This window comes from Pristis pectinata, chromosome 33 (assembly GCF_009764475.1).
Source record: "Pristis pectinata isolate sPriPec2 chromosome 33, sPriPec2.1.pri, whole genome shotgun sequence".
In the NCBI taxonomy this organism is placed as follows: domain Eukaryota; kingdom Metazoa; phylum Chordata; class Chondrichthyes; order Rhinopristiformes; family Pristidae; genus Pristis; species Pristis pectinata.
The window spans coordinates 14643245-14658486 of NC_067437.1; the positions used below are offsets into that span (position 1 = coordinate 14643245).

The 15242-nt window shown below is 41.1% G+C and overlaps 1 protein-coding gene across 1 annotated transcript in view; it reads right to left on the reverse strand.

Moving 5' to 3' along the window:
* Positions 1-15242, reverse strand: part of LOC127585685 (ankyrin repeat and fibronectin type-III domain-containing protein 1-like) — a 101426-nt gene that overhangs the window by 46011 nt on the left and 40173 nt on the right. The window contains exons 2-6 of the mRNA XM_052043357.1: positions 7798-7993; positions 6022-6226; positions 5229-5417; positions 4037-4150; positions 29-126 (exon numbers count right to left, since the gene is read on the reverse strand). Coding sequence (XP_051899317.1) covers positions 29-126; positions 4037-4150; positions 5229-5417; positions 6022-6226; positions 7798-7989 — 798 coding nt within the window. The 5' untranslated portion in view covers positions 7990-7993. The remainder of the gene's footprint in view (positions 1-28; positions 127-4036; positions 4151-5228; positions 5418-6021; positions 6227-7797; positions 7994-15242) is intronic.

The window sequence follows — 15242 nt, forward strand, 5'->3', positions numbered from 1 at the left end:
GTTGCAAGCATGTCAAGCTGCCACTTACCGTGATGAGGCCTTCAATTGTTAACTGCAGGGTCTTTAAATCCTCGACAACAGCAACTCCTGCTCTGGTTTCAAAGGCTTCAGAGTAACTCCATTCCACTGAAAGAGGTGGACACATGAACTCTATCAATCCAACTATGAGAAGGATATGGGGTCAAAATCAGGGTGAATGTAACTGAAGCATGTGGTATGTTCATGTAGCAGCTAGTGCTACTGCCTCACAGATCCGGTGACCAGGGTTCGATCCTGGCCTTGGACACTGCCTGTGCAGCTTTCACATTCTCTCTGTGACCGCATGGGTTTCTTCTGGGCCCCCTGGTTTTATCCCACATCCCAAAGACGTGCTGGTGGGTTAATTGGCTGCTGTAAATTGCCCCACAGTGTGGGTTAATGGCAAAAAGGATTAAAGGGGAGCTGATGAGTGTATCTGAGAGAATAAAGGTGCAGGGATACAGAGAACTAAGGAGAGGGGTAACGGGACTAATGTGATTGCTCTCCTAGGAGCTTGTATAGACTTGATGGGACAAATAGCCTTCCTCTGTTTGTTTTAAGTTTAGGATAAGAAATTTCCTACTAATGTCGTTGTACACACCTCTTACTGTATTTTACCCAAATGTTTCGGCCACTTTCATACCACCGTGCCATTTTAGTCTATGTTGGGTTAGTTAAGATATGCATCAATCATGATGCAAATGAATGATAAAGCATACTCAGAAGCCTGAATGAATGCCTCCTATTTCCTGTACCAGTGTTTCTTGTCTACAGTGATATTAATTAATCGGGGATAGATCAAAACAAATTGTGGTATTAAGCAAGCCCTAACCAGCTATTGGCCTTTACATATGAGAGGTAAAAGAATTCCCTTTGAGAATTTACAATGAGCTGAGAGAGAGTCGAGACGGGGCAGTTCACCACCAATTTCCTCAATGACCACCTGCAAACTGACTGCAGAGTCATAGTATCCTTCTGGTGCAGAAAAAGGCCATTTGGTTGATGAACCGAAGTCCATACTGGCTCCTTGAAAAGCAACCTATGCAGAGCATACACCTGCACTTTCTCCTTAGCTATGCCTAATGTCCATAAGACCATAAGATATAGGAGCAGAATCAGGCCATTCGGCCCATTGAGTTTGCTCCGTCATTTAATCATGACTGATTTTTTTCATCCCCATTCTCCCGCCTTCTGCCCGTAACCCTTAACCAATCAAGAACCTATCAATCTCTGCCTTAAATACACCCAATGACTTGGCCTCCACAGCCCTCTGTGGCAACAAATTCCACAGATTTACCACCCACTGGCTGAAGAAATTCCTCCTCATCCTGTGCAAATTATTTTCCCTCAAATGCCTGAACATAAACAATAGCTACTGTGTTCCTTTCTCTGTAAGCTCACAAGAGGTTCAATCAGTTTAGTCATACTTGATTTCCCTTTAACAAATGCATGCTGGTTGGCTAATAATTCCATCTTCTCCAAGTACCAATTATTATCTTTTCTGTTAACTCTTTCCAAAACCTTTCCTCCAGCAGAGGTTAACCAGACTGGTCTGTAGTTACCAGCATGTCCTCATATGTTTTCGAATATGGTTGTCATGTCTGTCATTTCCAGAACTCTGAAACCTCCCACATATCTAGGGAGGAGTGGAAAATTAATCTCCACCCCACATCCCTCAGCAATCTAGAATGACCCCAATCCAGACCAGAACTTTACTTTAAGCATAGACAGCCTTCTATTACCTCCTCCTGATTTTTTTCACCTCTTTTATTATTCCTATCTTAACCTTTGCTAAGAAATTAACAACAACTTGGTCCACCACATTCTCCATGCCCAGATCCTGCAATGCTTCTCCTTACTTGTAGGGCCAAAAACAAAGAGATCAGGGAAATTCACTGGAACATTATCCCACTCAGTGCTGGGTAATTAACTTCTGCTATCACCATTCCTCCGTCCTTGCACATCTCTGCAACTCCATGCAGATTTGTTCCTCTATCTCCCTCTCAATGTCTGTATTATGATAGTGTTCTTCTTACAAGTGGATTTCATCCCATGACCCTGCAAGGACATCCCTGCTCTTTCTCCATCATTATATTATTTTTTTCCTAATCAATTCTGCCTTCTTTTGTTCATTCCCTATCCTTTCTAAATATCTCATATCCAGTCCTTTTTTTGAGCATCATATTCCCACATGATCAATTTAACCTGGAGCTTTCCAACTTTTACGGCGGCACGGTAGCGTAGCGGTTAGCACGACGCTATTACAGCGCCAGCGATCGGGGTTCGATTCCCGTTGCTGTCTGTAAGGAGTTTGTATGTTCTCCCGTGCCTGCGTGGGTTTCCTCCGGGTGCTCCGGTTTCCTCCCACATTGCAAAGATGTACAGGTAGGTTAATTGGGTTTAAAATGGGTGGCGCGGACTCGTTGGGCCGGAAGGGCCTGTTACCACGCTGTAAATAAAATAAAATAAAACTTTGTTCACCACAACTACACACGCAGCCTTTGTCTTCCTTACAGTTGTACTTCATCTGCCCCTACCCAAAACCATATTACTTTCTAGGCCAAAGCTATCTGCCACTTCCACCCCTTTGTTCACTCTATTTCTGGATGATGATCATTGTCCATTGTGAGGGAAATCCAGTCCATTCTCTTTGTGTTGAAGAGGAGGCTATTTAGACACACAATAGCTTCTTGATGCTTTGCAATCTCTTGCTTTTCCACTATGCCCAAGTGATTGGCATTTACAAGGTATTATGCAGGATGCTTTGCATTGAGACTAGTCATTCTGCCCAAGTGGTCAATGTTAGTGTTGGTGTTCCACATGAGTCCTCTTCACCCTACTTCATTTCATCCCGTCAACATATTCTTCTACTCCTGTCTTCTCCCTAAAAGTGCCTATTCTATTCATGTCACCTACACCTACTGAATTCTCCTGGATTCCCCATTGAACATATTGGTGACAATCTTATATTTATGTTTCCTAGTTGCAGACTCCACACCTCAAAACAGCACTACAGTGATTCTATTCATTCTCCCCTCTCCAGTGAAACCAGTGCTGTTAGTTTTTTTTCCCCTGCTGAATGTAACCTCTCACGCTTCTCTTTAAGCCAAGGAAGTCCTGCACAGATCAGTAATAAGAAATCTTATTGTTAATCTCTATGGATGGATTGAGCAGTTCAACTGGCTGCTGACTGGAATGGATGTCAAACTCACCCTGCAGTAGCAAGATAAATTCTGGTGTTGGTCTGGTGCTGGTGTTGGAGGCAGCTATATAAAAGGACCCATCTCTAACGTACTCTACAGCTCTTGATGAAGTCAGTACTGGCAGCTCCATGAAACGAAACAGCCATTGGTTTGGAGTCCAGGATTTTGATCAAATATCTTTTACTTTCAAGTTTTCTTCCTGCTTCATTTGTAGTTGGCACTGTCTTTTGTTCTGGTAAAGATACACCTGTGGGAATTGCCCTCCTAGCCCTTGCCCAAGTCCCAGTGTATTCTTAGATGGGAGTGTTTACAGGCTTTTTTGTTGCTGAAGTAAAGATCCTAATTGGGCATATTTGTCCCTACTCACTACCACAATCACTGCATAGGGTTCCAGAGCAACAAACGTAGTCAGTATTCATCTCCCCAAACCATGTGTGCTGAAGGCAATTGTGGTCAGCTAACTCACTGTAGATGATTGTTTGAACATGTTGGTAGGTTGATTAGCTACTGTAAATTGTCCCTAGAGTGCAGGTAAATGGTAATGTCTGGGTGGAGTTGACAGGAATGTGGGGAGAATAAAATTAGTGAAGCAATGGGATTGTTGTGTGAGCCAGCAGAGACTTGATGGACCAAATGGCCTTCTTCAATGTCATAAAGAAAAATGGAAATTACCTTCCTGCTCTGTATTAATCAGTTGTTTGCTGTATTAACCAACATTAAAATATCTTTAAAACTTCTGTAAATACTTGGTAACCATACAATAGACAAATTACAGCAGTTGCAACTACAATAGTGAATCAACTGTTTAAAGCTACCTTTATATCGGGTGATTATCAAGGTGTCTGTCTTTTGTGGTTCCTCAAATGTGACTTGAAGAGTTGTACTGCCTGTTACCAACAAACACACATTCTCTGGAGAATCAGGAACATCTGTAGAGAAAAGGGGTTAACTCAAGTCACCTTCCCATTCTACATTAAATTGAATGCGCTGGGGATTGTCAACATAATGTCTCACTGATTCGGGTAATATACTGGAGTTTCTCTTCATGCACATATAACATTAAAAAAAACTCTAAAACTGTAACTACAGATAATGGAATTAAGTGGGACGTTAGTAAACTGGGTTAGAACTGCTGCATTTTCACACAGCAGTTGGGAGAAGGTGCTGGTGTACATGGGGTGCCACTGTCGAACCACTCCTTTGCATTGCAAACATTCAAAGATTCAGCTAAGCATCCTACTTAATGATGAAACAAAACTAGAAGGAAAAGTAAGTAACTGTGAGGGCCAAAGGATGCTGTAAGGGAGTATTGATAAGACGGTTCAGTGAGTAAAGTGGAGGCAGAAGGAATTTACTAACAGTACATAGGAACAAAGGAGCAAAAGGACCAAGGTTCATCAACCACCATCCTGGTAACCGCATAATAAAATGAGAATTGTGTTGTTGACTAATCCAGGAGATCAATTGTTATCAATTAGTCTGTATTAGACCCAGACAAGATATGATAAAAAAACCCATGGGGAGTCAGCATTAAGGAACCATAAGTCCAAAGTCACCTGTTCATCTCAGCACATTACACTTGCCACACATCACGTCTGAAATTACTTATAGAGTGTACCCAAAAATGTTATTTTCTCAAAGAAATCTATCCAATTTGCACGTAATGAATCAATGTAAGCTGCTTCGCTGTCTCCCTAAGGAACTGCTTCATTGATCGCTCATTCATTCGATTATTCCTTCCACAGTTAGTTTTGACCTTATCCCTATCAAGCACAAGTTGTGATGATCCTGTGTATGCCAGGACACTGAGAGGTGACTGAAGGATTTTAACTTGGGAGAGGGTAAGAACCTTGCTAGGTCATTGCAAAGAGGGCAGAGGGTAGAATATGCAGCTCAGGAAGAAGTGCTACCATGGCGGGTATCTTGTATACACATCTCTTGAAGGATGCAAGGAATTTTAAATAAAAACATATATTAGTGATTCCAGGTAAAAACATAAGTACTTACAAGCATTGTCAAAAGCAGCTTTCATTTGCTTATACAGCTTGTATCGAAATCTCCAAGTCCGAAGTGCCCTGGTTTTGTTGTGGAAATCAGCCTCTGACTCTTCGTTCCTGAGTTCTGTCAGTTCGGAAATCTTCTGCCCTGCATTGCTCACTATTGCTGTCAGATGCACAGACCAGTTTCCTTCATTGACTTCAAAATGTCAGCATGGAGAGCAGATGGAGTTTAAGAGAAAAAGATGGAACAAATAGAACAGTGATGAGAATGACAGTAGAGATATTCATCTAGGTTTTATATTACTTTCAATCAAGTGGGGAATGGTGGCCTGGTGGTTAAGTCAGCAGCCAGAGTTCTTGGTAAGTCTTGGTAGCAGTAACCACAAAACTGGTAGTTTGCTGATGTCAACTGTTGGAGCTGGGTGCCCAGTATTCTAAAATCAGTTAAGAGGGGCACAGACTAGAAGGACCTATGTGAGGAGTGAAAGACACATGAGGTGCTTCCCCTCAAGACTTCCTTGGCACCCAGTGCCTTCACAGCAAAAAGCCAGCCCTGAGCGAGATTAACAGGCAGTGGGGATAGCAGGGATAGGTGGTGCTCGCTGGACATATTAGGATGACCCCACGATTGGAGAATAGACATGGGAGTGATCAAATCCTTGTTTAGTTTTTCATGGAAGTCTCACAATTCTACAATAGCAGCCATTGTATTTCCTATGAAGTCAGCACTGACTCCTGACTTTGATGGTTAACCATGGCCTTAGCATTGACTATACCTAGTTTCAGTTTTGACCACTCACACTGATGGTTGTCCCTGGCTCCAGCATTCATTAAGAGGCTTGCCATTGAGATGTTATTAGTCAGGACAGCAATATCCAAAGGTACCAGGCCATTGCTCGTAGCCTCATTGAGGTTGTCAAGTGTGCCAGGACGTTCAAGTATCCGCTGAACTGCATCAAGGTCCTCATGTTCCACGGCATCAAAGACTGAATCGTACTGTATGTTCTAGAAATTTACAAAAAATATATTAAACTTTACTAAAATAAATAAAAATATGTGCTTAAATATATGTCTGACCCTAAAAATATATCTTCTGAAACAGATACTGAAACCAAACTGGAATGGATAATAATTACAGATTTCTGGTGCTACTTGCATTGAATAATCTGGGTCACAACCATAGAGGCCTGTTGAATGACACTGAACACTACTCTGTGTTTCTGGTTCCTTTTGGATGATTATTGTTAAGAACTGACCCACTATTGTCATTTAGCTTTTTGCTAATGGGTATGACCCACAATTCCCTCTGAAGAATTGCTGAAAGGTACTGTCTCACAGAGCTACCTCTAAACCACTAGGGATACTATTTACCCACAGAGATTCCAATGAACCATTATGTTGAGTTCCTCAGAACTAGTATCGTTAAGAACTGACCAAAAAAATTTTCTTTTAACTGTTGCCAATAAGTACTGATTCACAGAGTTCCCTCTGAAAATTTGCTTATTGACACTGACTCCACAAAATTTCCTTGTTACTGTCATAGAACATAGAACATTACAGCACAGCACAGGCCCTTCGGCCCACAATGTTGTGCCGACATTTTATCCTGCTCTAAGACCTATCTAACCCTTTCCTCCTACATAGCTCTCCATTTATCTATCATTCATGTGGCTATCACTAGTGGGTATAAACCTGTAAAGTTCTTGCCTCCTTTCTGCTAAATTTACTATCAAATATTGTCACTTGCCCAACTCATCATGTTAGCATCCAATTTGTGTGGGGATACCACATGGAAAGAAGGCAGAAAAATCTGGCTATGATTTGTTTCTATAGTAACAGAAGAGATCGCACTCTAGTAAAACAGGTCATCTGATTGACACCATTGCACAATCCTTCACCATGTACTCTGACTCACACTGCAGGGATATTTTACTCATTAATGAGTCATAGTTTAGTGCTATTTTACCGCATAGGCTGCTACTGTGCTGCGTGAGTTCAACAGCGGTGTATTGAAGTAGTGTTACACTGGAAATTACAGGGTAATTACATATTCTGGGGTTATTGCAAAGCAGAGTTGTCAGCACCTCTGTATCTGTTGTGAACTGATCCATACACAGCATTGACAAGTAAAGCTGAAATCTTGGTTAGTTAAATACTCTGAGCAAAGACGATAAAGTCAAAGTGCAGAAGAGAAAATAGGTCAACACGATGCAGTCTGTTATTTTTGGTTCCTTGGTTTGTCACCGTTGTCATTTTATAGAGTTTGTTATATGTAGAGGGTTTGTAAGGACAAGATTTTGTAGAAGTCACTAATCCAAAGATACTGGAGATTGTGGCCATTCATATACTGACCGGCACAGACATAAACATGGCCATTGGCTTGTTGAGCCACACAATCCACTTATATGCTCTAAATACTTGTAAATAATCCAGATGGCATTCCATTTTACAGGATGAATCAGTGATGGTACAGGGAGATCAATTGGCAAGAACCCATATTTATTTTCAGAAATACTTTCTGATTTACACCAGATAAATAATCTACTAATGGTCCAACACAAGAAATAAGCTCATACCATTGATGAAGATTTCTTGCTCCTTTCCTTCTCAATTTTTTTGATGAGGCAGCCCTCCTCCGAGCTGGAGCTGCCCTTTAACCTGAAGGACAGGTTACGGTAGAGTCGTTTTGCAGCATTTGGTGACATGGGTCCCAGTGACTTCCTCCTCTGGAGAGGTTCCCTGATCGGCTGTGTCATTTTACTCAGCATTCACCTGGGAAGAAAGGAATTTTTAAATATCCTTTGTCAAAAATTATTGCAGGGAAAAAGTTATCATTGGCTCAAAAATTATACATTTTATTGTGTCCTCTCCTCTCTCTCCATCATTTTTCTTCTCTGGTCTTCTCCCCATGAATATTTTGCATTGGTCTTCACCGTGGAGGACATCAGCAATGTGCCGGTTAGTCAGGAGTCTCACGAAATGGAATTGAGTTCAGTTAAGATTACTAGGGAGAAGGTGCTAGGAAAACTAAATGGACTAAAGACTGATAAGTCTCCCAGACCGGATGAGGTGCATCCCCGGGTTCTGAAGGAGGTGGCTTTAGAGATAGCGGAGGCATTGGCGATAATTTTCCAGAAATCGATAGATTCCGGCGTGGTTCCGGAGGACTGGAGGGTCGCAAATGTAGTTCCGTTGTATAAGAAAGGTGGGAGGCAGCATAAAGGAAATTACAGACCTATTAGTCTGACGTCAGTGGTGGGAAAGTTATTGGAATCTATCCTCAAAGACGGGGTTACGGAATACCTAGAGGCGCAGGGCAGGATAGGTCCTAGCCAACATGTTTTGTGAAGGGAAGATCCTGCCTGACCAACCTATTGGAGTTTTTTGAAGAAATCACAGGTAAGGTGGATAAGGGAGAGGCGGTAGATGTTGTGTATTTAGACTTTCAAAAGGCCTTCGATAAGGTGCTTCACAAGAGACTGATTAATAAGATGAGAGGTCATGGAATTACGGGTAGGATAACAGAATGTGTGGAACATCGGCTGGTTGACAGGAAGCAAAGAGTGGAAATAAAAGGATCTCGTTCTGGTTGGCTACCGGTTACTAGTGGTGTGCTGCAGGGGTCGGTGTTGGGATTGTTCCTTTTTACCTTGTACATTAACGATTTGGATGATGGAATAAATGGTTTCGTGGCTAAGTTTGTGGATGACACCAAGATAGGGGGAGGAGTAGGGAGTATTGAAGAGATAGGAAGGTTGCAGAGGGACCTAGACAGTTTAGGAGAATGGGCAAGGAAATGGCAGATGAGATTCAATGTAGGGAAATGTGCAGTTGTACACTTTGGAAGCAGAAATAAGCGGGCAGATTATTATCTAGGAGGAGAGAAAATCCAAAGCACGGAAGTACAAAGGGACTTGGGGGTACTCGTGCAGGATACCTTAAAGGTTAACCACCAGGTCGGATCGGTGGTAAAGAAAGCGAATGCTATGTTGGCATTCATTTCGAGAGGTATAGTGTATAAAAGTAAGGAAGTGTTGATGAGGCTCTACGGGGCACTAGTGAGGCCTCATTTGGAATATTGTGCGCAGTTTTGGGCCCCACATCTTAGGAAGGATGTGTTGACGTTGGAGAGGGTTCAGAGGAGATTTACGAGGATGATTCCAGGAATGAAAGGGCTTACGTATGAGGAGTGTTTGTCGGCTCTTGGACTGTACTCACTGGAGTACAGAAGAATGAGAGGGGACCTCATAGTGACATTTAAAATGTTGATAGGAAAGGACAGAGTAAATGTGGCTGGGCGGTTTCCCTTGGTGGGTGAGTCCAGGACCAGAGGGCACAATCTTAGAATTAGAGGGTACAGTTTCAAAACAGAGATGAGGAGAAATTTCTTTAGCCAGAGGGTGGTGAATTTGTGGAACTCCTTGCCACGTACAGCAGTGGAGGCCAGATCAGTGGGGGCGTTCAAGGAGGAGATAGATAGATATCTAAATAGTCAGGATATCAAGGGATATGGGGATAAGGCCGGTAATTGGGATTAGAATAGTTTTTTTTTCTTCTTCTTCCCCCATTCCCCATTTCTCATTTCTATTTCCCTTTCCTTGGAGCAGACTCGATGGGCCGAATGGCCTGCTTCCGCTCCCTTGTCTTGTGATCTTGTGATCTCTCACATGCCCTTTTCTTTCTCACATACTCCCCTCTTTCTTTCCTGTGTTAATGGTTTATTAACAAAATTGAAACTCAAGAAATAAAAGGTTTAAAGGCAGCATGGACAAAAATGACTTATGGACAGAAAGCAGAGTCAAGTTGTTTTTTCAAAACTGGAGGATAGCACACATATTTTCCCTGGGGTTATGTGCTGGACCACTTTTTTGACATATAGTGGTATGGATTTGGCATGCATGGTAAAATTTTTAAATTTCCAGATGACACCAAACTTTGAAGTGCAGTTAATACTGAGGAGCTGCAAAATAGGCAGTTAAGTGGCAGATGAAATTTAACACTAAAAAATTATGAGTGAAATTTTGAAAAAAAAAATTGAGGACAGACAATATAGACTAAATGATACTGTTCTAAAAATGTGTGATGACAGAGGTCTTTGTGCATGGTTCTTTTAAAGTGGTGAGAAATGATGAGACATAGAAGAGCTTATGGAACCTTGTGCTTTCTAAACAGATGCATGGAGTTTAAAAGCAGGGAGATTATGTTGACTATTTATGAATCATAGGTTAGACCATATTTGGACTATTGCAACTAATTCTGGTCACTAATTGCTGCACAACTCTGCTTTCTCTATCCTATTTCCAAACTATTGCAAACATTGTCTGCCTTGTTTGTGCTGCTAATAACAAAGACAGGAAGAACTTAATCTGGTTAATAAAGGTGCTAGATATTACTCATGAATTTATGTTAATTTTTTCCAAGGACAGGCATGGGGTTATGTCCTCTCTGTATCTGCATTTAAGTCCCAAGTTGTGAGGCCAAGCAGGGATTCCAAATGAAAGATCTATGTGAGCCCTTGGTTGCCAGGTTAAATTGATCATTGGGCACTTGGACAGACTAAGGTAATAATTGTGTTCCTTGGTGAAAAGGAACTCCCCCTCCCCACTGATGATTTTAGGTCCTCACTCCACGTAAATCCATCACAGCGGCTCTAAGGATGAGGAATTTCAGACACAAGGTCAGAGTGCAGAAACTGGGGGTCACTTTCCTTGGCGTAGAGAGGTTTTAGTGGAGATTTCATAGAGCTGCAAAAGATCACAACAGGTTTATGTTGGTGGACAGAGTGATACTATTCCCATTGGAGCATAGTTTAAAGATCAGGGGACACAGTTTTGAAATGATGGGCAAAAGATGCAGAGAGAATGTGAGGAAAAATTTCTTAATGTGAAGACTGATAATAGCCTAGAACTCACTGCCTAAAAGTTATGATAATAGAGTGAATCAGGATATTCAAAAGGGAACTGAATAGGCACTTGAGGGAAAATAATTTGTAAGGCAATGGAGAAATAGTGGGATCAAGGGCTTGAGTGGATTGCTCAGCAAGGAGCTGGCATAGTGGTTAGTGCAGCTGCTGCCTGCCTCCAGCGATCCAGGTTTGATGCTGACCTCTGGTGCCGCTTGTGTGGTATTTGAACTATTTCCCCGTGACCATGTGGAGGTAAGATGTTGATGAGATAATCATATTGATAACCCACCGCAAACCTGGCCTCACCCTATCACAAATGCTCCCTTTCTCCTATTCATCACTCCTTCACCCACCTTGCAACTTAAAACTAACTTTTCTTACTTTCCCAGTTCTGTCAAAGGGCCTTTGAGCTGAAACAATTACCAGGGAAAGTTCCCTGCTCTTGTGTAAATAACTCCTAGAACTTTAAGGGCCACATTTGGAAGTACCATTCAAAAGATGGGTGTAACATTCCCTCAGTATTGCAGTGTGGTGTTATCCTATATTTTGTGTGGAGTTCTGTTTCTCTCTCCACAGACATTGCCTGACCTGCTGAGTTGTTTCCTGAATTTTCTGCTTTTATACTAAACTGTTGCTTGACCAACCTGTGGTATGATTTTCCCAGTTTAGATGCCAGTTCCCCGATGTTTGTGAGGAGCATTTTGTTAGGTCAACAGGACTGGGGGCAAAATTGGTGTGTCAAATCCAGTGCCTAATTGAGCAACACACAGACCTGCTGAGTTCCTCCAGCATTTTGTGTGCGTTGCTCCAGATTCTAGCATCTGCAGAATCCCTTGTGTCTCCTGTGCCTAATTGATTTTGGTTGGTCTGCTTTTATTCTTATTGTGATTCAATGTATTTGTTGTGATCTGAATGGCTTGCCAGGACATTTCAAAGGACAGTCAAGAGTAGACATATTATTGTGGGCCTAGGGATACATAGAGGTTCAGAAGTTTTGCTTTCTTCAAAGGACATTAGTGAATAAGATGATTTTTTTTGACAATCCAGCAATTTCATACTCATCGTTATTGAGACTATTTTGTTACAATTTTCAATAATTTAATTGTGAATATAATTATCCCAGATGCCATGTTCGAAACTGGAATCAGATCTCTGGATCATTAGTCCAGGCCTTTGGACTACTAGTTCAGTAATGTGACCAGTATGCCAGGAATTCCTAAACTGATGTTTTTCTTTGCGGAAACAGTGAGCAACTTGCTATTTGTATTCAGCACTGAGTCATTTTACATTACTGACATTTTGCAGGCTTTGTCCTTTTATGTCTATACTTGCTGTTGGTACTACTCTAGAAGTGTATAATGCTTCCATCTCTAGTTATAGACTCCTCTACTGTAGTAGGAGTCTGTGTATAATTAGCCACGACTACAGAGTTGCTGACATGGAAGTCACTGCTGAGACACATATCATCTCTGCATTAATACTGAAAGAAGAACTGCCTTCACATAATTCTACCACAGTTTACCAGAATTTTTACATAAATATTACTCATTCTTCTGTTGTCACGAATAACAAGATCAGATCCATATGTATGCACCAGTATACACAAATAACCAAATGAAAGCATGTTTTTCCTATGCAAAATCAGCCCTACATATTTGTACATAAACTGGACACCCTACCCTACTTTTCATCTGGTGCATTCTTGCACAATTGAGATGATTGCAAGGGCAAGTTAGTTTCAAAAATTACATTCTTAACTTGGATTATTATCCTGTGAGCCACATCATGAAATTCAGTTTACTAAAATATTTTATTGTTTAGAGAGCAGTTCAGTTCGGAAAGAAAAAGTCTATTTCTATAGCATAAGCTCAGAGTATCCTAAAGAATTTTGAGGGCAATACTCTCCTTTTGTTAAGAATGGTCAATGTTGTGATGTTGGGAAACACAGCAGCAAATTTACATGTAACGAGGTCCCACAACCTAAACAAGCTGATATTTAGATTTTATAAATATTGGGCAGAATACCAGCGACAATTAAAAACAAAACTGCTGGAAACATTCAGCAGGTCAGGTAGCAGCAGATGCTCAATGCTTCCAGCATTTTATATTTTATTTCAGATTTCTAGCATCTTTGTTTTTTTACATATTCAATTACTGGTGAAAGTTCCCTGATCTTGGTTCAGTTACTCTTTAGAACTTTAAGTGCCACATTTGGAAGTAGCATCCAAAAAATGGGTGTAACATTCCCTCACTATTGTAGTGTGATGCCACCCTGTATTTTGTACTGAATCCTCCAGATTAGGACTTGAATCCACAAGTGATAGTGCTACCACTGAGTGACACCATTGTTGCGGAGAGGAATTTAGCCAAGCATCAACCTTTGTTATTTATAGATTTTTAGTTTGTACCACAGTTAAAATATTGACTGAACAGAAGGAACACTGTGCTATCAGAAATATTCCTTTGTCCTTTCTCTCCCTACCTCACCCTCTCTCCAACTTAAAATTAATTTATTTTCTCATTTTTGCAGTTCTAGTGAAGGATCTTCGACCTGTAACGTTAACTTTGTCCATAGATGCTGCCTGACCTGTTAAGTGTTTCCAGCAGTGTATTGACTGCAGAGTTCCAGCATCTGCATATTTCTGATTTTCATGATATAGTGCCTTGTGGTCAGTAGTACATTAGCAATTCCATTATTGAAATGAAGGAAAGGTACTTTGCAGTTGCTGCTTTTGCACTGTTTTGTGGAGGTGTTGATAAAAGTAATTAATTTTAATGAGCACCAGAGGTATGTGCCCTGCTCTCAGATACAGCCTGCCTTCATGGATATAATGCAATTCAGGCAGTTTATGTAACAACCAACTGAAACTTGGTCACAATACAGTACAAGATAAGAGTGAGATTTTCCTATGTAACCTGATATAAAACATAAAGAAAATAGGAGTAGGGTAGGCCACTTGCCTCGCAAGTCTGTTTCACCATTCAATATGATGATGGCTGATCTGCCCCAGGCCTCATCTCCTCTTCTGTGCTAGTTCCCCATAGCTTTTAATTCCCTTGTCTTTCAAAAATTTATCTGCCTTCTCCTTAAATACCCCCAATGATTTAGCTTTCACAGTCCTCTGAGAGAGGAAATTCCTATGTTGGGGGCGTTTTAAATGACTGCCCCCAGTCTTGTAACTATGTCCCCTCGTTTGAGGCTCTCCCACTAGATGAAACATCTCAAAATCCACCTTGACATGCCCCCTCAGGATTTTATCAATATGTTTCAATAAAATAAACACTTATTCTTCTAAATTCCAAAGATTACAGATCTAATATTTGTGAGAATCATTTCATTCAGAAATTAGTCTAATGAGTCTCTTTTGGACTTCCTCCAGTGCCACTGTGCATGATACTCCAGGTGTGGCCTCACCAGTACCCTGTACAATTGTACCAATACTTTCCTATTTCTAAACAACTTTCTTGCAATAAAGGCCTATATGCTTTCCATTGTAAATTGTCTCAAGGCATTTTGCAGGAGGGTTTACCAAACAAATTTAACACCAACACATCAGGACAGATGACCAATAACCTGCCAAAAGAAGCAATTTAAAAGAAATGGGGAGATGGAAATTGACAGCACGGGTATCAATGGTGAAGTATCGAATATCAGAACAATAAGAGTTGGGAATTGAATTAGTGCAGATTATGCCAGAGGGTTGTAGAGATTTACAGATCACAGACTGGTTACAGCACAGAAGGAGGCTATTCAGTTGATCAAGTCTGTAATGGTTCTATGTAGAAGTAATCCATCCAGTCTGATTTTCTGATGCCTCTCCATAGCCCCACAAAGCCTTTCCTTTCAGCTACTTCTCCAGTTCCCATATAAATGTTGCAATGAAATTTTCCACCCCTGGCAGTGCATTCCAGACCTTAACCACTCACTGATTAAAAGAAGTTTTACTTCATGTCACATCTGGTTCTGTTGCCATTCACCTTCATTCTATATCCTCTGGTTTGTGACCCTTTTTTCAGTGGGGATAGTTTCTCTCTATCTACTCTTCAAGGTTTTAACTACTTCTATCAGGTCCTCTCACAACCTCCTCTATTTTAAAGGGGATCAAACCTAGCTTT